General features: G+C 36.3%; 1 protein-coding gene across 2 annotated transcripts in view; it reads left to right on the forward strand.

Annotated features, from left to right (window-relative positions):
• The window catches only part of LOC137393435 (unconventional myosin heavy chain 6-like), a 64,303-nt gene extending 38,672 nt beyond the window's left edge, over positions 1–25,631 (forward strand). Inside the window, exons 8-19 of one of the 2 annotated variants that reach the window (XM_068079987.1) lie at positions 1,508–1,598; positions 2,983–3,137; positions 5,993–6,190; positions 9,406–9,579; positions 11,383–11,486; positions 12,579–12,772; positions 14,115–14,278; positions 16,196–16,411; positions 17,401–17,495; positions 17,807–18,119; positions 23,213–23,318; positions 24,419–25,631. In XM_068079987.1, the coding sequence (XP_067936088.1) occupies positions 1,508–1,598; positions 2,983–3,137; positions 5,993–6,190; positions 9,406–9,579; positions 11,383–11,486; positions 12,579–12,772; positions 14,115–14,278; positions 16,196–16,411; positions 17,401–17,495; positions 17,807–18,119; positions 23,213–23,318; positions 24,419–24,609 (2,001 nt within the window). In that variant the 3' untranslated portion in view covers positions 24,610–25,631. Of the gene's footprint in view, positions 1–1,507; positions 1,599–2,982; positions 3,138–5,992; positions 6,191–9,405; positions 9,580–11,382; positions 11,487–12,578; positions 12,773–14,114; positions 14,279–16,195; positions 16,412–17,400; positions 17,496–17,791; positions 18,120–23,212; positions 23,319–24,418 lie in introns of those variants that run through there. The other variant, XM_068079988.1, reaches the window with a different exon arrangement.
• Positions 25,632–26,001: the final 370 nt, after the last annotated feature.

A 26,001-nucleotide genomic window follows, 5' to 3' on the forward strand; every position in this document is an offset into this window, starting at 1 on the left:
GTTTTGTCTCCAAAAATGGGTTTTTATTTCTCTAATATGTATCAAAATCATCACTGAAAAATGAAATATAATGATTATAGATATAAATATTTGTAATATTAGAATGCAGCCAGTTAACCCTTCAAGTAAAGCCTGTAATCAGAAGAAAAAAACAGGTGGAAACAGAAGCCTGTTGAAAGTTAGACTCAAAATAATGCGGAAATTTTAATATATTAGAGGTCAAGTAATGCAGGTCTTTCCTGTAACAGCACGATTGAATCAAGAGGTTTGGAAACTTCTGTAAACACTCTTAACACAACAAACTAAAACTATATAGTTCCATATATAGTTCCATATATAGTTCCATATATAGTTCCATATATAGTTCCATATATAGTTCCATATATAGTTCCATATATAGTTCCATATATAGTTCCATATATAGTTTTATAGTTTTAGTAAACTATACAGTTTTATAAATAAAACTATATAGTTTTAGTTTATAGATAAAACTATATAACTACATAGTTTTATTCCAATCTGCCTGATCATCCATTACATACCTACTTCCCCAGGAAACCACTACACCTTATACCAAACACCATCAACTTACCAATTTACATTATAGAACAGAGTTATGCAAAAAGAGCTTCTTCCTTCAATACATATAATTTACTTTATTATTTTTTGTCCCATGGTCTAATTTGTTTAAAACAATGTTGACCAGTAACGATAAGGTTCATATCCATTTATCTATATTTTTTGGTAAAATTGGTAGGAAGTAGGCTACACTTATGGGGAGATAAATCCGGCTTGATCAATATTCAATTTAAATTTAAAGTGTAATAAGATTAATATGTGGTTTGTACAGATAGAGCTGATTTGAGCTTATGGCCATCGTGTCTGCCTTCACATTTTAAATTAGGGTTGATGACTTGATTGCTGTTTTAATGAGAGGCATGACCGCATCACGGTATATAAATGGGTCAGCGAATGTAAATGAGTCAGCGGTTGAAAATGACTTGCATAGTTCTCTGATTGAAGCACAGTTAAATAGCTGCGTTGATTAACATATCATCATTGCACTGTGTGCACTAATCTACATTAATTACCCTGGTTTTTAGGCGAACTTATCATATGGTGAGTCAATAATGACATAGAATGGGAATATTCAAATAAATTTTCGTTAATGTTAGTGTTTATCTTAGATTAAGAGGTTGTCTACTATGTATCCTCCACTGAATCATGCTCATATTCGGATGCCGACTAAAATTCGTTCATAGAAATTTGTCTTGTATGTTGACATACCATCATTTACTTGACATACCGTAGCATTGCATCACTAAGTCAGTGAATGATAGAAAACAATTTTGACTCTTTTTTGTTTCGCTATTAGTAGATCCTGCGCATGGCTAAGCAACGTGTCATCAAATAGTTTTCCTGTGAACTAATATGATACAAGTGATCCATTGCTAATATATGTGGTTGCGATATCAGTTAATTGAATATTTTACACATTCTGTTTTAGAGTTCTCTTCTCACGCTCGGGATCAACCACTTGGATGTATTGAAGGTTTTAGCTGCAGTTCTCCTCATCGGCAATTTCTCTTTTACTGAAGGTAGTAAAATGATGTTTCTATGATTAATGCCTGTCATTTTATCTGCTGTCATCTTCCACCTGTCATCTGTCACCTTATTAATAATGGCTTTTACCTGTCATCTGTCATCTTGTCTCTCACCATTTTTACCTGTCAACTGATGCCTACTCACTCATCATTTGCCATTTTTTGTTTCCCCTTTTTAAGAGGCTAGTCCCGTCATTTATAATTGATTATTATGATAATATTTTTTATATTCTTCTGGTTTTGGCAAAAAGACAATTTTATAACCGACGCAACTTATAAACTCTTTTATGTTTTCAGGCAATATATAGGATGCAAAAAGAGAACCTTTTTGCTCAGATAAGGTGGAACCATCGTTATTCAGCATCGACTAGTAGGTATACTAGTCGATGCTGAACAACGATCTTTGTATAGCGCATTATTATCTTGTGTATCAGACGATCATGCTAGCCGTAACTAGTGACTCACTTGCAGACACAGAATCTCTTCACACTCTTATCTATTAGTCGATGATGACATCTAGCTGAACATACAACTGGCAGCATCAGTTTAGCTCAGTCATATATGAAAGTGGCAGCATGAAAAAGTTCAAACATGTCAACTTTCCATCAGTTACAAAGTTCACACGCAGCTCTTTCATATACCAGTTAAAATATTTAGTCCTCATTTAGCCTTTTTACTAGACATCTAGTGGTCTAGAACTCCTGACCTACAAACAACAAGCTGGGCTTCAATAAGAGAAATATAAAATAGATTAATAATCAATAAAATCAAGTTTATAGTTACCATAGAAAGGAGAGAGTGGAAGTGCAGGCTTGGAGACACAGGAAATGGATGATGTAAGATAAAATGGTAAGAGCCATGCCGTTTAATTTACTCCAGGTTAAGCTTAGATTCATTTATCTTAACATTTTGTATATTTGATATTTTTACCATTCTATGAAATCAGCCTCTTCACTCATAAAACTGTGATGCTTCGTGACACTTCGAATGACGTATGTTGGAAAAGACTTCACAGCTATGGAGTCAAATATTAGCTCAAAATTTCCATTGTGTGAGCAACAGCGGCGTGGTAGTCTCTGACATGCAAGCATCAGGGCTGGGTTTAATTCCAAAAAAGGCCACTGATTGTGACAGGAGTGACATCTAACCTTAATTTGCTCTCTGCAACTGGGTATGTCCCCGAGTCTCAGCCGTCGAGGTTCCCTTGTCACTGGACTCAGACATGGCCAGTCAACATCACTAAGTCATTGTACATCAATACTCTAAGTCTGTACATCAATACTCTTAAAAACACACACAGCCTCCGCGTGCAGTAAGCTAAGCAGACATCTTACTTGATCTTTGAGAAATTACTCACGCATGTTTGTGCCCATTTTAGGAGACGATGGAAAAGTAGATCTGGTAGGAAATACGGAGTTACAGGCTACAGCTACACTACTCGGTGTGCCTGTAGCGTGTCTCTACCAAGCCCTCACAGGGCGTACAGTATATACTCAACGGAGATATCACCGAGCCGCCAAGTCTATAGACGCTGTGAGTCTCTATGGTGTTACTCTAACTGCCTGATTTATGGTGTAGCTATTACTGCATAGTTAGTGAAACCATTAGCTCTCTTGAGGCCTAACACAAGGCACCACATTAATTGCAGTCATACCTTGACACACGAAGTTAATGCGTTGAGACTGAGCTCATCTGTCAATTCTTTCGCACCTCAAACCAATTTTTCTGTGCTGGACATAAACATTTCCAGTACATTTTTATTTAATATTTAATTTAATATTTTATTGCAGATCATAGTCATTAAAAAAGGATTTGTTACTTTGTGAGGGTAGGTGGTGAATCAGAACTAGAAATTAAAACATCTTTTTTAATTAGAATTCAAAAACATGTTTTTCCATTGCAATATCCCGTTTTTAGGATGTCTTCTCAGAGGATGGGAACAGATTCATTAGTAATTAGTTATTTCATATACGGCAACTTGTTATGTGATACAAAGAGAATTTGCATATGAGTTCGGTTTTGGAACGCATTAACCTCGTACGTCGAGGTATCGAGGTATGGCTGTATCTGGTTAATTTCATAAACCATCCAACTGAGAAATTGACTCGACTGTTGATCAGCCATCAGGAATTCTAAAAAGGATATATTGATCCTGTGTAATCAGTCTTGGTTCTGGAAGTTAGTCATATTGCATGACATTGGAAAGAATTATGCTGGATTCTGTGAGATTTAACCTTCTAACCTGCTGGCAGCAGACAGCTTTTACCAGTCCGTTGACCTTATAAGTTAAAAGAAATACCATTTCATCATTATTGTAATGGATTCAAACAAAGTATTTCTTCCTAGTGAACCGACATAAATATGTGAATACTAAATTTGAGGAATTGTCTTCTTGTGCAAAAACAACTGAGAAAACTTATACGGTAGTTTTATTAATTTAGAGCATTTTTATTTGGTTTGACCATTGCTGTTTATTCATTACGAAAATTTTAAAAGGTTTTACTCAATTGTTATTTATGTAAATACTATATATATTCACGAAGAAAAAAAATTCTGTGCTTTTTTGCGCGGTTCAAGCAAAAAAGAGAGTTCAATATACTAGGTATAAAATTGTATATACATATATTATTATAAAAATTAGCGTAATGAATTTAACCAACCAATGCAGATTAACTCTTCAATTGGTTTCTTGTCTGTGCAATCATCAAGCACTAGTTGAACAGGCAAGTAAAAATCGTAACCAGAATTCGTTGTAGTAGAGTGCACTTCACCTATTTCTATAAACCACAGAATCTTGCTTATAAGCTGACCCTAAAAAAACAGCCCTAAACCGGTGAATTTATAAAAATTCGTATAATAGCCAACCCTACAGCACTTAACGCGCTATAGGCACCTGTCACAACAAATGATTGCAGAAAACTTATTGCGGAAAATTAATGAAAATGATAACCATTATTGTGTTGTTTAAATTTTGTCAACTGCATGTAAAGTTGTATGTGACAGGCATAAACAACTACATGTATGACCAACCAATCACAGATTGTTATATCGACATCTACATGTATGACCAACCAATCACAGATTGTTATATCGACATCTACATGTATAAATCTCAAAGTTGTGTGTTTCAGTTTGTTTAGCTATAGCTGTTAAAATTTAATAATGAGTTATCCGTTTCATGCTAGATTTGATCTTGATACCTCCCATTCACTAGTCAAGTATCTTACCAATTAAGCTACACGAGATCCATTGAATTCTGAGGCGATATGAGCAGTTATGTCATAGGCGTAGCATTCTATGTTACGCAACGTCACTAAAGCTTGCTCTCACGGCTCTTATTAGTAAGCTTAGCAATACTAACCTACTCAAATTAGTCTTTAGCAATGTGCCAGGCTAATGGCAAGTGGCGGGCAACTACATTACCTGCAACTGTTTATAAGCTGTTTTTCAATACCCTTGCAAGGCCAGGCATTCTGCTAGTAGTGTACTATTATCAACCAAGAGCTGCTTCGAACGTGTCCGTGCACGCTCTTATCGGGAGAACAAAGGCAGGATAAAAAAAAGGTTGAATGGCCGGTTTTATTGCTTTGTTTTGACGGAATCATCACATGCGTTTTTTCTTCAAGCGTAAACTCTATGTACAGCATAAAACCAACTGTAAATAACAGGCTACTAGCAGCATGAATAGTATGGTTCAAGTTGTGGGTGTTGGAATCAAGTTAGTATAATTTCATTTGAATGCAATCAGATTTGTACGCGTATTAATCGACTTATTAGTTTGGTAATTTTTTTAGTTTTAAACTCAGGTTATATGTGAGAATATGCGGTATATAAACAATTTTAGAATTATATAGTAGAAGTGGGATTTTTACAAACATTGTTAACCATTTGTCTCTAAGTTGACTGACAGTTGAAGCTCCTAAAGGTTAACTGACAGCACTAATTTTTATTGCCTTAAGAGCAGCAGATAACACTACAAATTGATGTTTGAATAATATTTTTATGTAATTTTGACCAAATACCAGGTTTTGTCAACATTTTCAAGTCATGAAAGTGAACAGAAAGATTTGCGATCTTTGCAAAATATCGACCGGAAACAGCTGTGACACTATATAACGGAATAATTTTGTTTCAGCAGAATCTACTTTACCCATTCTGTATATATATAGGCAATTATAGAATTTTTACTAGAGGTAACATTTTTACAAACATGGCTAACTGTTTGTCCCGCACATAGGAGAGCTGGTTGTAGTTATGTTTTGTTCACGTACCAAATTCAAGTACCAAATTCAAGTACCAAATTCAAGTACCAAATTCAAGTACCAAATTCAAGTGCCAAATTCAAGTAGCGAATGAAATGAACTCTACTTGTGATTCTTTAATTTTAGGCAAATAAATCACGTCATCTCTTAGCGGAGAGTCTTTTCAGCAGGTTGTTTCAACACTTGCTGAGGAAGATAAACCAGACAACAGAATCTCACACACCCTCTCTCAACGTCACCAAAAAAGATAGTAAACTCTCCACCGGCTCATTGGATGCACACAGCATTTACATCATTGACTGTCTCGCTTTCCAAAACACTCAGGTAACTGCGCTATGTATTCTACAGTCAAAGTACACTCAGGTACCTGCACTATGTATTCTACAGTCAAAGTACACTCAGGTAACGGCACCATGTATTCTACAGTCAAAATACACTCAGGTAACTGCACTAAGTATTCTACAGTCAAAGTACACTCAGGTAACTGCACTATGTATTCTACAGTCAAAGTACACTCTGGTAACTACACTATGTATGCTACAGTCAGAGTACAATCAGGTAACTGCACAATGTATTCTACAGTCAAAGTACGTTCATTGACATGCTTCCTATGTGAAAATATGGTTTGTTGGATCTAAAGATCCCGTGAGAAGTAAATGGATCAATTTGGTGCCTCTTCTTTGACGCCGGTTTTTTAGCACCAACTATTGGGCTAAAAATAATTTTAGTTCAAAATTCTTTGGCACCGCTTATTATTATTGTTGTTATTATTATTAGATTACTATACTTATTATTCATTGTCGAAATCACTTTTAGATTTTTTAGTTTGAACTCTCAAGTTTGCCTATTGTTTCTACCATTGACAAATATAGAAGAGACAATATTGAGTGAAAATGGCATAAACAAAAATTCAATCGCAATGGATATTTATTTGTCTGTCAAGAATATCAAGAAGAACCCTTTGGTGAAGTTTTGGAGATTTGAGAACGAGAAAGAATTATTTTGAATATTGTGTTGTAGTTTGCATTATTGTAAAACACAAATTTAAATACTTTTCAAGTTTATTTAAATTTATGCACTGCAATAGTAATATATAATATTTATAACAAATATATTAATATCTGTCTTCCATTCGACGTCAAAATGACTTTTCGGTGCCAAAAATGTCAGTTAAAAAAATATGAGCCAAAACATCGGTGTCAAAATGGTGGCCCAAAAAAGCACTAAACCCCATAAGAATATACTTTGATTCATTTAATTCTTTTCGTAATAAACAGAACTTACAAGAATCTTTTTATGAATACTGCGTATATCTCTAGGATAAAAGAAATGTATCGTATAAAAGAAATATAAAATAAATTTATAATCAATAAAGTCAAGTTAATAGTTACCATAGAAAAGAGTGAGTGGGAGTGCAGGCTTGGAGACACAGGAAATGGATGATGTAAGGTAAAATGGAAAGAGCCACACCGTTTAATTTACTCTAAGTTTGTCCAGGTCAAGCTTAGATTTATTTAACTTAACATTTTGTATATTTGATATTTTTACTATTTTATGAAATCAGCCTTTTCACTCATAAAACTGTGATGCTTCGGGACACCTCCAATGACGTATGTTGGAAAAGACTTCAGCTATGGAGTCAAATATTAGCTCAAATTTTCCATTGTGTGAGCAGCAGCCTCCTGGCAGTCTCTGACCTGCAAGCATCAGGTTGGGGTTTACACCCTAAAGATGCCACTAGATCCCACAAAAAGGCCACTGATTGTGACAGGAATAACACTCAACCTTAATTTGCTCTCCGCAACGGGGCATGTTTCCAGTCGTCAAGGTTCCCTTGCCACTGGACTCGCAGAGCCATTGTCTGTATAATAATGTTCTTAAAAACACACACAGCCTCTGATTGTAGTAAGCTAAGCATACATGATCTTCAAGAATTGCTCACATATATAGATTTTATGTCAGAAAATAAGTGTTTAACCCATTGTAAATAGAGGTGCAACTGCATTCCATAGTTTCCATAGCACTTAGTAATGGAAAGTTCTCTGCTGCTGGAAGGTTGGTCTATTTGGCTGTCTTAAGCCCCTCATGTGAAGCATACGGTACATAGATACAGAAAATAGGAAAGTACGCTATAGCCTGATTGGTCAAATAATGCAACTTTTTGTAGTTTATGCCAGCTTCAGCGCCATGGCTTTTCTATTTCCTGTTAAATTAGTATCAATTTGCTTTATTTTAGCATGGATCAAATGGGATAACACTATGACATAATAAGTGTATGAAATGGAGTGTTAAGAACAAAAAGCCACCATTCATTGCAGAGGATGGCAAATCGTCTCCTCACAGGGCCAGTTGTCCAAGCGAGCCAAAATAGAGATGAATAATCGTGTTTACCAACGTGGCTTCTATTAAACTTTATAATAATAAAGCTTATTGCCTTTTTAGAAGTTAATATCGTAAAACCTCTAATTGAATGCCACCTGTAATAGATGCCACTATAGGGTAAGGTTTGAGAAATAGAGCACCATGGCGCTCCAAGAGAGGTTTTACAGAAAGTTAAACTTAATTTAATAGTTTTTTTTATAGTTATAGTGTATGGCAGCATTATTTGAATATACTGTGTAACTACAGCATCATTTCACATAAAAGTTACCCTAGTTTTATTTGGAAAGATTGTGTCGTCATCTTTGAAATTGGTTCAGAAGTTCCCATGTCGATTGCTATAATATGACACACACATACAGTCAAATGGCATGCTCTCTCGCTAAGTCTTTCTTATAAATAATCATTGATTTTCTGCCGCCATTGTGCTTACACCACGCTATCTCTCAGCATATCACGATATATGTACATGTACTGTATAACCTTAGTTGTATCTTGCACATAATTTGCTCAATGCATTGATCCTTCTGCAGCTCCAGTCGAAGCTGATGGCGTGGTTATTCACATCGCTATTGTTAGCTATTGAATAGCACCTATTATTAGCATACAAGACGCTGCCGGCAAAGCGATTTGGTTCTCCACTAAGCAAACTAACTGCTCTTTCGACAACTAGCAGAGTGGCGCAGTGGAAGCGTGCTGGGCCCATAACCCAGAGGTCGGTGGATCGAAACCACTCTCTGCTATCTGACTCTTTTTGGCTTTTTTCACGATTTGCTCAACTATTTTACACCATAGTAAGATGGCGACTGGTTCGATTAATGTAATTGTTTTTTTTCAAGTTAGCTGCTTATGCATTAATGTTATAACTGCTTGAATCGTTTGAAGCTAAAGTAAATTTAGACATTGGAGAGTGGATTAAGCCATAGGGCCACTTGTTAAAGTATTGAGTTCACATCTGTACTAGCATTTGACCTGCTACCAAATAACTAACTCATCAGTACAAAAGTTGCTACGACTAGTCTTTCTTGCAAAATCAGCCAGTGTGCTTCAGCTGACTGCAGCTGACAGCTAACTACAGCTGATCACCTGTTGGGAAATAGTGGAAAATGAGACTAATACCTTTACAAAAAACATAACATTTACTTATCACTGACATGCAGGGAACACAGCTCGAGCGGTTGTGTAGTAACATTGGAGCTGAGGCCATCCAGCACTTCTACAATATGCACATGTTTCACCAGCTGCTCGACTCCTATGACGATGATAATATCAGCATACAGAGTGACATCAGGTGGTATGATAACTCCTCGACAATCCAGCTACTTTCACAACAGGTTTGTTGACAGCTTATGATATTTAAGGTGTTTTTAATTTTTACGCATAAGGCTATGGGCTATGCTTATGGTGTTTGGATTGCAATAGGTTCCCCCGTTAGTCGTTGAAGAATTGCTGTAACGCAGGCGGCGGTTAGGGCGGTACTACAAGACTTGATGACGCAGTTGTATAGACCTTATTAGTAAATTTCATTGCCTAAATTTCTCATCAACATAAAATGCTTACCTGATCAGCTGAAAATGTTTCTATTGGACTCGCCTGCAGGACATTGAGTCACCAGAGTAATTACCATGTCAATCACATATCATTTAAAGTGACACTGAGAATATAACTCCAAGTTTCAATTTAAATTCACTTTAATAATGCTCATCTCGTGGTTAGCCTTAAACATATCGCTATCTCTCTTGCCACACATAAAAGAAGAAAAAAACTTATGTCTAGGGCTATCTCCATTATACGTACTAGTATTATGCAGTCTAGTTCGTTATGAAAAATTGTCAGATGTCGTTAAACTTCAAATAATAACTAGCTGCGCAATTATTCGGTGTAGGTGTTAGAGTGTTCATTTACCTATCTGAATGTCACGAGTTGGTGTGTTGTCGAAAGCTATCTTTTATCATAACCTTTAACCTTTTTGACCGATGAACAGATAAGCACTGTTCTTATTATAATAAAGTTATACTTTTTATTTTATTTTAGACATTTAAAACATTTTATTGTTTTTCTTTTGCAAAATAGACTTTGCTGTTTAGAATAAAAGAAAAACTATAGGTGAATTGACATTGAAGGTGTACATTCTCCTAAACTCATTGTAAAATTACCGCAATCATCAACCATGAACTGAGCAAAAGTGATTAGAAGCGGGAGAAAAGTTGTCGATACAAACCAATAACACCAAAGTTACAGTACAGTCATTAAATTAAAAATTCAAGTCTAGTCTTTTTCCTTTTTGAAGGTCCAAAGAGGTGAGTTTGGGAAGATCTTGTATTAGACAATTTACATGTATTTTGCTGTTTATATAACATAGAATCCCTATAACGTAAACGTTCACGAAACGAACTGTTTTCTTTGTAGCATCTACCAGTCGGTATATACTGTATATATATACATAAATTTTAGAGTTTGTCATTTTTCATCCAAATTTCCAGTCAACGATAAAGTTTTAGTACCGAAAAATCTGCTTGGCCTTGGATGTGGACTCAGAACCTCCAGTTCATCAGACAGGCGCCTACCCACTACGCTACGCATTCAATTTCCATACTAGCTAATACTTGTACACATACTTAGGAATTGCTAGCATAGCTGATGCGTAATGTCATGGAGAGTCGTAACGTCAAGCTGGCTTTACCTCTCTTATTATAGTAAAGACTTAGACTAGCTTAAGTTACTAGTTCAAGCTACTTAAATTCATGAGTAATTACTTTATCACTCGTGCGACGCTGGGAATTCATCTAGTAATAGATATTTTTCATACTCTGGTGTATGCGCGGAGAATCCAAAGAAACAAACAGTTGATAACTCCTCTTAGAGACCTCCCTTTACTTATGTAGTTGTAAAAATAAAAGAAACATAGTGTAACAAGGGAAATGGTAAATTTGCATCTATACTTTGATGTTAGCAGTACGTTGCTTGCCATTTTACACGCTTAATATGTGCTGTGTTCGTAAATTACTTTTTTGTATGTTCATTCTAGATCATGATCTTGGATAGCAAATCTTGGTTCATATAATTGGATATAAAGTCAATGCACATTATTACTAAAGTGCTGGATTAGTACTGACAACTCTTTATATATCATCCAGAATGTGGGGCTTGTCTCCCTTATTAGCTCAGAGAGCAAAGACCCTCAACCCCGTCCCAGATCTCTGATACGCAAACTGGAGAAGCTGCACTCAAACTCAGTTTCGTAAGTTTTGTACAGGCAGTTATAGCATTCAACTCCAACATGTTTAGTTTAACATACAACCTGTTTCCAGATATAAATGCCGTAAATGCTCATGTATAAGCCGCTACCATGTATAGGTCGCACCCAAACATTGAAGGCTGTTTTTGAGTTACAGATATACAGTGTGAATAAGCCAGACCCACCATTTTCCCATTCATCTAACAAATTTAATTTAACCTAGCCATGTCAGTCAATCGCTAAGTCCACCATCTCTGTCTGTCACATCACACACATGCATTGGCTGATGAGGTGGCAATCGACCGATGAGTGTTCTCACCTTTGAGGGCGATGCGTTATGCCTCCAGCAATTTACACTACAATAAAGGAGTACCAAATCACTGAGCATATTTTGTAACGCATGTCATCGAGAGGGACAAAATCCGATGCCGCGTTTAAATTTAAAGTTGTGAACATAGCTTTGGAAACTACTATCCGAAATGCTGCTGCAGTTTTTGCATTAACGAAAAGCAACGCAGTGAATGGAATCCAGTGTTGGAGTTGTCATATGACAGTGACCATGACTAATGACCTCATTACATCAGTACAAGCACTGGATATTTCCTAGCGTCTTATTGCTGGATAAATTATTTTTAGCATTTGTCTATTTTAAAATGTACCTTAACCCCGAACATAGTGAGAAATTTACAGATATAATTTTTAGACTGCGGATGAGTCGCACCGCAGACCTTTTAACAAAAATTTAAGTTCACAGATATGGCTTATACACAAGGATTTACAACAATTTGTATACTTTATCATTAGTTTTGAAAATATGTGTTTAGAAATTTCAGGATTACCAGGTTTCTAGTGCATTAGCTGTCTTTAGTTTACTTCTGTCTGCACTTGCCTGCTCACAGAGTATTTCTTCTTTGGAATTGCCTTTCCATGTGTGCGCTACTCGTATGACAATTTGGAGGTTTCACCTCATCCAAAAAACATTTCCGCTACAAAGGCAAATATATTTGACTGCTTCTATGAACATTCTCCAACAAAACTAACTGCTGACTTCAGGTGCTGACTTCAGGTGCAATTCTGTTACACTTTCACTTTCAGTCTGGAACTCAATCGCTCTCGCAATCTGTTTACAATCCAGCACTTCGGAGGCCGTGTCATGTATGATAGCGAATCTCTTTTACTGGAGGACAGAAACTGTTTAGACGATGATGTCGTAGCCTTGTTCTCAAAACAATCAACTCATTTCAGCCTCCTGTCTAAGCTTTATGGTAAAGAACTCAAAGACATGGAAGGTAAGGAAATGTTTGGTAGAAAGGACGCAGTTGAAAAATAAGTAACCAGTTGACTTGTTTGTTTTATTGCTAGCCCATCCTAGTGTTGGTACTACTACTAGACCACCCTAGCGTTAGTACCACTAATAAAACATGCAACTGTTGGTGCTACTACTAGCCCATCCTAGTGTTGGTACCACTACTAAACCAGCCTAGTGTTGGTACTACTACTAGACCAGCCTAGTGTTAGTACTACTACTAGACCACTCTAGTGTTAGTACTACTACTATACCAGCTTAGTGTTAGTACTACTACTAGACCATCCTAGTGTCAGTACCACTGATAGACCATCCTAGTGTTGGTACTACTACTAGACCACCATAGTGTTGGTACTACTACTAGACCAGCCTAGTGTTAGTACACTGAGAGATCATCCTAGTGTTGGTACTACTACTGGACCACCCTAGTGTTAGTACCACTAATAGACCAACCTAGTGTTAGTACTACCACTAAATCATCCTAGTTTTAGTACTACTACTAGACCAGCCTAGTGTTAGTACTACTACTAGACCACTCTAGTGTTAGTACTACTACTATACCAGCTTAGTGTTAGTACTACTACTAGACCATCCTAGTGTCAGTACCACTGATAGACCATCCTAGTGTTGGTACTACTACTAGACCACCCTAGTGTTGGTACTACTACTAGACCATCCTAGTGTTAGTACACTGAGAGATCATCCTAGTGTTGGTACTACTACTGGACCACCCTAGTGTTAGTACCACTAATAGACCAACCTAGTGTTATTACTACCACTAGATCATCTTAGTTTTAGTACTACTACTAGACCATCCTAGTGTTAGTACTACTACTAGATCGGCCTAGTGTTAGTACTACCACTAGACCAGCCTAGTGTTAGTACTACTACTATACCAACTTAGTGTTAGTACTACTACTAGACCATCCTAGTGTCAGTACCACTGATAGACCATCCTAGTGTTGGTACTACTACTAGACCACCCTAGTGTTAGTACTACTACTAGACCAGCCTAGTGTTAGTACTACTACTAGACCATCCTAGTGTTAGTATTACTACTAGGTTAGATTAGCGTTTGCATGATAGTTGTGCATGTTGATTAGATGTCACTTTACCATCTTTAGATGGTGGCACACTTAACTACAGCACCGTAACATGATTTACCTACAGATCCTACAATTGTCATGATACCCTCCAAAATAGTTGTAGCGTGTCCTGTATTTCAGGTGTGATAATTTCCATTTATTACTGAGCTGACCAGCAGCTTGCAAGTGCATGAACCAGTCTTTGTATCAATGACGTAATGATGTACTTGTCTATTGCAGCTAATGGAGGTAAAGCAAGGGGTGCTAACTATAGAGTGTTGTCATGCCAATCTCGACCATATGACACAAAGCAGAGTTCTCACAGCCAAGACTTTTTATTTAGCATAGACAGACTGATGCAGACCCTTGCCTGCTCTAACTCTACATTCATTCGATGTATCAAGGTAAGACAACTCACTTCTACTTGCACTTACCAAAGTTGATATTTTTTTATCCCTTTCAAAATTGTCGTTTTGCATATGAAAACCAATTTTGGTGTTAAAAATGATGTCTAGAAATTGTGAACATGTTGTTAACACAGTTTTAGATGTTGATCTAGAAATCTGTTATCCATAAAAAAGACAGTAGTAGAGGGCATTTAATTGGTCAATAATATTAGCATGGGCTCTATCTGTTATATATTAGGCTGTCATTAATTTGAAATCTTTTTTGTCATCGCTTTTACGATTACCAACTGTTCAGGTGACTGTTAGAGAGTTAATGAGTGATTGTTGAATCAGAGATGGCAAATTTCATACAAACTCCCGCATGATGTCAAATTTGTCGACATCAGCCATCTCTGACAAGCGTCTTTATTCCGGTTAGGTTGTACATTAGTTGTAGACGACTACATGAACTGTGGCCGTGTGTAGATGAAGGCTTAAAGGTCAACTTACACAAACTTTTATTAGATTTCTTCAGAAAGTATCGATATTTTTCTATTATTTAAGATTCTTTTTGGTGTTTGAGCTGATCTCACTGCCAGGATGTTTCAAGATTAAAATTAATAACATTTCATCATGGTTACATCGCTGAGATTAAGCAAAAGTGCAGTTATGAAATAGTTTTACTCTTAAGTTTAACAGTCAATCTATTACTTGTAGACGTGAGACAAAATTGCTAGGACTTGTTTTGACAGATCGACTCTCTTGGAGTAATCGTGTTGAAACTATTTGTAATAAGGTCACTAAGCCATTGACTCCACTCCAGTTTTGCGGGCCATACATAAACTTTAAATCTGTCAGAGCATTTTATTATCAGTTTATCTTTTGCTATACTAATGGTTTACACATTTATTACAATCTAGCTCCAAGATATGTCACAAATGATTTATTTTTGATGCAAAAAAGAGCATTTCGACTAATTGCAAATCCACATCACATTCCAGTATATCTTATTTCAACAAATGATCTTTCCAAATCTTTGTATCTTCTTACTCAACCTATACTAAATGTTTACTTTACTTTAATTAAAGGTTTCAAGATTTTTCATGGTTTGTGTCCTCATTTTTCACATGACAGTTACAGGTTCTCAACTCATTTCAATGCACACAAACACTACCAATTATTTTGAAAACATCATTGCCAACTGCTTTAACAATCTTCCACCTAATTTCCATTCTCTTGGCGGAGAAAGGCATTTTAAACACTATTTGTCAAACCATTTGATTTAAGTAGCTAACTGCTGCCCTGTTTTTGTTTCACTAATGTTGTATGGCTTAATTTGAGAAACATTTCTATTTGAAATGAAATTATTGCCAATAAGGCAATATATATATATAATTATGACATTTACAGTTACAAAGCGACTGACAGAATAGAGATGTGCAACACTGCGACTTGCAACTGAGCAATAGCTGACAGCAACGATAACAACCAGTGATGTCATTTCGCACAAATTTTTCTTCCGAGCGGTTTAACTGCTACCAATTTTTGTTGATTTTAATCTATAAACATTCTGGCAGTCATATCCCTCAAACGTCAACAACAATTGCAAATGATAGAAAAATGCTGATACATTCTGATAAAATCTACTAAAATTTTGTGCAAGTTCATCTTTAAGAAGTTGTCCTTTCCTTCTCAAATGATTCTAGTGTCAGAAGAAGATGTAGTCAGCTGATGTTTAGACAAGAAACCCAGACTGTGTTACTAGCATGGTGATGCGCTCACCCAATTATTCACTATCCCCTTCGTTAGCCTTTAGGGTAGAGGCTATGTTGTATAAAGAACGCATAAACAGACCAGTAAAAGGAGACCACCAAGCCATTTGCTGGAGAAATATCAAATTTACCTTGATTCACCGTCACATTGGATATCTTGCAGGCGAGCCTATCAAATTGTGCTCGACACTGGGATGCAGACTTTGTCAAGAGGCAAATGATGGTGCTGGAAGTAACAGAAACGGTTAAGCTGCTGGCTGGAGGGCTGCCACACAGACTCTCTTACAAGCAATTCATCTCAAAATATAAGTGTCTGATCTGCTGTCGCAAAAGTAGGCCTAGTGCTGCCAGTACCGACTACTATCAAGACTGTTGTCAGGTGAGTGTAGCTACAGCAATTGGTACGCTGAAGTCTCCCCTAATCTATATAAAGAACAGCAACTTAATACATGTACAACTGCAGTGTTAAGGTTGTTAAGGTTTGCCTTGCCTAAGGAAGGGGTGTTTATACCTCCCTCTTCATATCCTCAAGGTCTGAATATGCGAACATTTATGAATTTTTGTAAGCTGTACACTGTAATACAATTGTCAGACTCAATTAAAAACTCAATTCAAAAAACCTTGATTACATCTAATCATGTTCTGATGATTATTCTGTTGCAAAGGGCAATCAGAACAGATTTTTATACTAGGTTGCTTTCATTTCACTACAAACAGGAAGCAGTTTCACTTTGGCTTGTTGATAACTTAATGCATGCATTTTATATGGCGTATCAATGCTTATTTTCTGTTAATACGAAACCTATTGAAGTCCTGCTCCTTTGCTAATCCTTCTGATTAATATATAATTGTATGTTTGTATCAGATCCAATCCTGTAAGATGGTAATTGTGTCATAATCAAGTTTAAGGGATGAGTATAATCATGTTTAACTAGCCAAGCAAACAAGAGAAGGCAATTACAATATGATTCAACAAACCTTTAGTTTTTATGTAGCTCACTTGAGAGCTCTCAGATATTAAGCTGGCAAATTGTAATAATCTATAGAAAAAAATTTATTTGATATATGAGCTAATATTTGCTCTTTCACTTGCTGAGTGATCAGCAACAGTCTTATCATAGCAATGAAGGACAAGTGTGAATCACCCAGTGATTGAAAACTTATTCAACTCTACAAGTCATTAAACACTTGTAACTTCTTGTCATAATAGCAAGTCAGTGGTGACACTGGCCAATATAGACACGAGACATTTAACAGAAACCCCAAGTGTAGTGCAATCGATTTTATCTTCTTGTAAAATATTAACTCCAGCAAAAAGAGGACTAACGGACAACATCGTGTTGATATAAACAAAAACTTTTTTTGCAGGAAATACTTCACCAGTATCTTCGTATAATGGAGTCAAAAAGCGTTTCCTATTCCTCTGCCAATTGGGTCTTTGGACAGAAGCATATCTTTCTCAGGTATCTAATCGTCTGTTATTAAGGACGATCACAGTCTATCACATACGTATAATATTTGTATAAGGCGTTTGATGACACTGAAAACTATATTTCCAACACCAAACATGAGTGAAGCACAATATTTATAATAATTATACAAGCAAGAATACATAGAGCAATGTTGAGCCATGAAGAAGCGAGGGATTACTGTATTTCTATTCATCTTCATTGGTGTCAACCTGTATTTTTCGATCTAATTTATGTAATTGTCTCCCTTGCGGGTTCGCTACCTGTGAAACAGATGTAGCAGTTATTAGATGATGCTATTTTAGTGATGATTCGAGCCGGCAGCTAGATATGGTGAGGAATGATATCAGACAGAATGCTGCCTGCAAGATCCAGTCAGTATTTAAAGGCTGGCTAATCAGGCAATCATGGCCCTCAATTCTAGCTCAGAGGAGGGGACAGAAGAAGGGCAGCTACAGCGGAACATCATATGACAGTGGCTATAATACCCCGCTCTCTCACAAAGCAACTCACCTTACGACCCCATCTATAGGTAACATGAGTGTTATCGAGGACCATAATCTACAGAAAGCTCACACCAATCATCTTTTTCAATGGAAGCCAACCTTTAAAAATATGGTGAGTGTATTACAAGTCCGTCGTGTAGCTTCGTACACTTTCTGAAATTGTAAGCCTCTCTCTATTGGCTGCTTGAGAATTTGTGAGTGTACAGTACACCTTGAATTTGTGAGTGTACAGTACATCTTGAATTTGTGAGTGTACAGTACACCTTGAATTTGTAAGTGTACAGTACATCTTGAATTTGAGAGTGTACAGTACTGACACCTTGAATTTGTGAGTGTACAGTACACCTTGAATTTGTAAGTGTACAGTACATCTTGAATTTGTGAGTGTACAGTACTGTACACCTTGAATTTGTGAGTGTACAGTGCACATTGAATTTGTGAGTGTACAGTACACCTTGAATTTGTGAGTGTACAGTACACCTTGAATTTGTGAGTGTACAGTACACCTTGAATTTGTGTCATTCCTGACAAACAAGTGACAATCTATATATGGAAATCTCAAAATTTGTCTGTTAAGTTACAACGATGAAGTTTTACCAATGAATAATCACCTTCGTACTGGATTTGAACTCCCGACATTAAAGTCGCGAGTCTACTAACAAACACGCATAACCACAAGGCTAAGCTGTTCTTATCACACTCATCGCTCTTACTATATACTGTATATCCGTTTCGCGATGGCACATACTAAATTATTACTTAAAGGTTTACTTGCAACAAAATTCACATTACAGTTATTTGAATTGATTCCAACCTACGGCGTTTTCGTGATGGCTGCGATTAGCTGTTTTTTTAGCTTTTAAGAGCTTGTAATCACATTTCCACATATTTTGCACCTACAACACAACAGAGTAAGACATGGTGAATCTTTTGATACCCAATTACTGTAATGTGAATTTTGTTGCAAGTCAACCTTTAATACAATGAGCCCTCGAGTTACAACGCTCCTGTTGTAAGATTTTTTTCGCCTTACAATATAGAACATGATGTTTTCTCGTCATCGCCAGAAAAGGACAAAATCTTTTCGACTTTCTCTGCCATACGATATCAAAAAAAATTTCTCTTGGACTTAAAATTTTACAGTTGGTGTACTGATTAAGACAAAATAATGAAAATGCCGATATGCTATACATGTATACCAAAATCCCTTCAACAATGTCTGAAAGAAATACGATGCTCGCATGCTCCCTATCTCAGTTCAGCGTTATTCGTTATAAGTTATAGTGAAAACCAAACCGAAAAGTGTTAAAATTTTAGCCTAAGACAAAGTTGAAGTTTAGTTTTGTAAAATACATGCTAAACTTAGCTTTAGAGCCTGGTTTCCATATGACAGTGCAAGGCGCGCAACAAGGCGCACGACGTCGTGCGTAGGCCAGCTGTGATATGGAAACGTCAACGCACGACGATCGCGCGACGTGCGTACGCTGATCGCAAGGATCCAACAGAATGGATCCTTGCGATGGATGCGCGCAATGATGTATCCCACAATACACCGCTAGACTTTTTCAACCTATCCCACAATTCAAACGGAGGGCTGTGTTCCGAAGAAATCGGTCTCCCATATGAAAGAGTAAGCCTGGTTTTCATATGATTTCGCAACGGAGGGCTATTTTTCCCGAAGAAATGTCTCTCCTATGAAAAAGTAAGGAAATTATCCACCCTGTCCAATGCAAGCATGGCGCCTACGCGCAATATGGAAACACTGCATCGCGGCCCGAGAAATGCATTGCGCACAATCACTGGGCCGCGCACGATCATTGTGCTGTCATATGGAAACCAGGCTTAAGTATGTGTTTATTAAGCTACTGTAAATTCTTTTAAGTTAAATTCAACGTTTATAGTATGTACTGTACAAACTACAAACTTTTGATGGTTTTTACCATGAGGGTAATTGCATTAGCTAATTACTATGGGTTTCTATACCATTATATATGACATTTTCGCCTTACACGGAAACGAATTGAAATTTTATAAAAGTATACCAAATAATTTTTCATTGTAATCGTAGCAAAACAGACTTTATTTAGCCATTACTTACTAATTATTTCACATTTACATTTAAACACCTTTACAGCTGTTTTATTTTTTCTCCTAATTTATTTCAATTGCACAAAACACTTTTTTCATTATATGAAATTTAAAAGTTAATTGTTTGAAAAAGTTTGAAAACCTTTGCAATTTTTTATTTTTTTGTCCTAATTTATTTGAACTGGACAAAAGACTTTTTTCATGATATGAATTTTGAAAGTGAGAATGGTAACTGTTGTTATATGTTAAATACAAAAAATCAATTTTCTGACCAAAAACTTGGTTTATTACCCGGGCATTCAGCTCGTCTTTACTATAATAAGAGTCGTGTTCATTAGGAAAAAGGTTGCTGTTAACAAGATGTGAACTCACAACTTTCGGCTTGGTAGACCAACAGTTTACCATCTGCACCAGTCAGCCATAGTAATCACTGCTGACTAATTGGCCTTAGTTATTCTCTGCACTTTGTCAGCACACCTGACGATCTCTCAAAGCGCACTAGACTGCCAGGGTACTAGTATACATAATACCCTTGTGAAAGTGTTACGGCTAAACCAAATTGGAGAAATATTGCTGATAATTTGACACTGCAGCTGATGCAGCTTGGAATGATAGCGAATTCACATCTATCAGGAGTGCTTTGTATCTATACCAGACATTTTACCATATGTGACTGACTCGGCGATTTTCAGCATATTTTCAACTAAAATTCATAATGCACCGAAAGGAAGAAATTGAATTTATAATACAAACCAAAAATAATACAAAAAAGTTCAATAAAACTTATTTCACATTAAAAATTTAACATTTTGCAATTACTAAAAGCCTTATACACAATGATATTTTAAAGTTTATAGTAAGGGTATATACCTTCGAAATGACATCATTAGTTGCTATTGTTGCTGTTGATGATATTGTTGCTATAGTTGATATCGGCTATTGCATCCAAGTTCCAGTGTTACGCGTCCCTATTCTGTCCGTCTCGACTAATAGATGTCATAATCATTTGATTTGAGCGTTTTAAAGTTTTTGTTGATTTTAGTCTCGAAACATCCTGGCAGTCATATCACCTCAAATATCAAAAACAATGCAAACGGTAGAACGATTCCTATAGTTCTTGATAAAATCCACTAAAGTATTGCTGAAGTTCATCTTTAATGGTTTCTAAACTTGCATATAGAGTTTGAATCGCAGCCTGTGACATGATTCACAGGCTGCGATTCTGTGAATTGGAATACCTAGTCTTTTAGCACCATAACTCAGCGATTAATCAAGTTTTTAAAAGATCTATCGCTGCCACATTCGCCTTCAGTAATTGACCTTCTATTACATAGACTTTGGACAATGAAAGACTCCCATATTTAGATAAAATTAGCCAAATAACATGATAGAGTGATTGCTCAGGTTATTAAGTTCACAATTTGGGTGGCCATCGCGGTTTGTGAGTGTTAGTGTACAGATAAGGTATATGCTGGTGAAAGGATTCCAGTTGTATCATGAAAGTTGCCGATGCTCACAGTATAGCTGTCCAGATCAGTCAGCTGGTATAATAAGCTGCTGTCACACTGACATATTACATGTTTGTTTGCTTATTTCGAGTCTGATACATGTACTCTATATGATTTAGAATTAACAATATTAAAATGTATATTGCGCGATCATATCTGTAGAGATTGTTATCTTAAACCATTGAAAAATGAGATGTTGAGAATTTGACCTACATAATCATTCAAAAACATAATTTTACAGTTTTTGCTTTACAAATTTGAAATCAGAATAAAATGAAGATTAATTTAATATATAATTTATGGATATTGACTAAATTCATTATTAGTAACTATGTTGTAAATGAGAACTTTTGTTTTCCTACTAAGGTTTCAGTTTATCTTGCACACCACTGTATGTTCAGTCTAAGAGTATGTTAGATATTACCTGTTCCTGTCAGTCTACCTTTGAACCGATAAAGTAACAACAAAAACGTTCTTCTATTGATTATTACTTTATTAATATATTTTTCTTACATATTATTTAGATTTTTACTCTTAATTTTCTAAATTCTTATGATAATCTTTACTCCAACATATGATGGTTTGACGTGCGAAACAAATATCAAAACGGATTAACTTTGTATGCCGAGGTTTGACTATAGATTCAAACTCATCTACTTGTCAGCCTTCCCTCGATGTACATTCATAAACTTAAATATACTAAGGCTCATGTATTCATTGAGAATGGTGTTTCTGTATGTATCTGTTTTGCTAAACTGCAGGAAAAAATTTTGGTGCCGATAAAATAGGAAAGAATTGCCAGTTTTATTAAATACTGGCACCCTGGGAGTCTCAAGTGCTGGTAAGAATTCGCACAATTATTCTGATATATCAGAAGGCAGACAATTAGGCCATGTGCACAAGTTTCAGGCTGCCAAGCTACATGTCGTTTGTTTGATTCCAGTGGGATACAATCTTTTTCCTACCTTTAACCATGGTTTCAGATGTACGGGTAGACGTAGACAGCTCTTGTTAAAAATAAAGATTGCAGATAGCTGATGTAAAATAATATGTGAAATTTGTTTGTAATATAAAGCTCAAAGTTTGTCTGTATGTCTGTACTTCGGTATGTCCGGCTATAGTTACCCTTTATTTTTTCGTGACGTCATTCTATTGTTGTCCCCCATCGCTGTATACAATTTTTGACATTGTAAACACGAAGCTTCTGCTATTAATTTTCGCGAATGACGCTGTTGTTCGCAATATTGTACAGCGACGCTGAACACTTTTCTCCAGAGAATCCTGATATAATATCGAAGTAACACCAAAAGTACTATTCAATAACGTAAAGTGAACGAGAATGATGATGGTTTGTCTACAAATATGGCGACGTTTCCGCAAACGAGCGCATGCGCAGACGAATTAATAAAGTAAAAAAATGAAAGATTAAAATTTAGAAATTAAATTTCCGTTTCACGCAGGATTTGAACGCACAAAGATTGCAACCGCTAGTATAAATACAAATATGAAAGTGACAACAGAAGGATACAGACCTCTGCTTTAATCTGAGAGTTGTGTAGCATTTATAGGTTTGGAAGCAACTCTGAGAAGGGCCGTTTTTATGTTTCAGCAAGAGATGGAGGCTCCAAGTCTACCCGAGAAGAGAAAATATTCAGTTCAAAGCGGGCTGAAGGTATACTTTCCTCAAGTGAGGGTTATGAGAGAGAGTGTGAACGGTGAGCTTACTTACCTCACAGAGTAACTTACAGAAGTTAGGGCTTTAAGTCTCTCTCTTGCAGTCGATTGTTGCAACAATGGCTGTTTTATGGTTTAGGCTAGACTTCCATGATAATCACCATCCTAATCGCTGACTTACATGTAGCTCTGTTTTCTGCATTCTCTTTAACCATAATAATTATCTCAAAGCCTTAAATACTTTGATAAATAAGATGGATGTCACCTGACAGCAGTCAGCATTACATCTGAATATGCTACTAGTGGACCACTCTTTTTGAGAGAAGAAAAGTGATGTACATCTTTGCTCTGTAGAGATGTAAGTCAGTTTTGTCGCTGAGTGCTTGCCATTTGTGTATGTGATCACGATCAAACTTTTGGTAGTGCAAAGAAGTAGTATGGCTAGTGATGCTATATTATTATGATTAAAACAATCTAAAGGGTATCTACATGCAGTGGCCAACGTTTACAATCAGAATAACTCTGTATCCTTTACACAGCTCGCTGAAGTATTATTAGTGATTTATGCCTTGTACATGCATACATGTGTTTGAAAACCATGCTAAATTTGGCCAATTTTGTTGATGATTACAAACAATTTTATTAGTTTTTTTGTCATAATGCGACAATATCGCTATGTTACACCCAAATCGACAGAAAAGACAAATATCAGTCGGTATTTAAAATATTCATGTATAAAACATCTCTAGCGGTCCGCTGGTGTGTATATTGCCATAATTAATCTAATAAATACAGTACGTTACAGACTGAATTAGTAACAAATAACAAGTTTTTTTATAAGCGTTCCAATAATAGCAAGCAACACCCAACGTTTAAAATCAGGGTAACTCTATATCCTTCGCACAGCTCACTCTAGTATTAATAGTGGCTCATGCCTTGTGAGATATACTTGATTAATGGGTCAGCTAAAGGTGTGCTGACTGTCCAAACGTATATACATGTAGCAGAAGACAAACTTTGTTCTTTTCTCTCAACCAACCTCTGTGTCAACCTCCAGCACTTCTGTTGCATTTCTATAGAATGAAAATATTACTCATCATGCAGTTACTCTAGATATAAAGATTACTACCTACTCTTGTAGTGGAGGGATATGAGTTGCCGGAGAACTGCGAGGTACATTGCATAGGATATTCGTCCCGACCCTCCCATGTCTCTATAGCATTCCAAAATGACATCCTCGATGTGCCATTTGAAAAGACCTCTATCAGAGTGAGAGACTCTAAATTTCACAGACGAAGTCGAACTCAGGACATTCTTGCCACTGACTTTTGATGCTCCATAAACATTGTCTACATGCTGCAAACAGTGTCTACATGCTGCAAACAGTGTCTACATGCTGCAAACAGTGTCTACATGCTGCAAACAGTGTCTACATGCTGTAAACAGTGTCTGTATACTGTAAACAGTGTCTGTATGTTGCAAACCGTGTCTGTATGCTGCAAGCAGTGTCTGTACACTGTAAACAGTGTCTGTATGCTGTAAGCAGTGTCTGTATGCTGTAAACAGTGTCTGTATGCTGTAAACAGTGTCTGTATGCTGTAAGCAGTGTCTGTATACTGTAAATAGTGTCTGTATGCTGTAAGCAGTGTCTGTATGCTGTAAACAGTGTCTGTATGCTGTAAACAGTGTCTGTATGCTATAAACAGTGTCTGTATGCTGCAAACAGTGTCTACTTGCTGCAAACACTGTCTACATGCTGCAAACAGTGTCTACATGCTGTAAACAGTGTCTGTATACTGTAAACAGTGTCTGTATGTTGCAAACCGTGTCTGTATGCTGCAAGCAGTGTCTGTATACTGTAAACAGTGTCTGTATGCTGTAAGCAGTGTCGGTATGCTGTAAACAGTGTCTGTATGCTGTAAGCAGTGTCTGTATACTGTAAATAGTGTCTGTGTGCTGTAAGCAGTGTCTGTATGCTGTAAACAGTGTTGGTATGCTGTAAACAGTATCTATATGCTGTAAACAGCGGCTGTATTTATAGTCTTTATTAATTTATGCAAAGAAACCTCAATTTTAGTGTACATAATTAATTGTTATGGTAATCACTTAAATTACTAAGTAATTATTAAAATAATCACTTTTTATGACATAATTATGGTGCTGATGCTGTGTAAATATTATTTAACAAATTCATAAAGAAAACTATTGGTGATGAGAGGACAACTCTTGCAAGTAAATATGAAAGTCGAGGTATTCAAATGCCTTCATACGCTCTCAGTTGTTTATCATTACTCTTTGTTGCTGATAATTCTATTGTATTAAGCTTTCAAATCACTTGCATGTGATATAGATCAATAAAATGTACAGGTCTCTATAAAAAGTCTCTTCTCGTAGCACTATAAGAAACAAGACAAATTAAGAAGTTTATGGTAGATAAACAGAAAGTGTTATAGAGAGCAGTTGCTGAAAGCACTCGCTACCTTTTAACGAACTATTTGACTACATTAACAGTAGAATATGTAAAGTGAGTTTAAATGGGATTTACAAGTTTGGAAAGTGGGGGGAGAGGGGGGTAATAAAACTTGTAAAATGCTGTAGAATCTTGTTCATTCTTCTTGATTACATTAGAAGGGTTGTTATGAGGATAAGAACTGTGGGATGAGCTCTTCTACTGCAATACATGTAGGAATACATACTAGCCTGCCACATTCCTTGGTTCGCCAA

This window comes from Watersipora subatra, chromosome 4, assembly GCF_963576615.1.
Source record: "Watersipora subatra chromosome 4, tzWatSuba1.1, whole genome shotgun sequence".
Lineage (NCBI taxonomy): Eukaryota > Metazoa > Bryozoa > Gymnolaemata > Cheilostomatida > Watersiporidae > Watersipora > Watersipora subatra.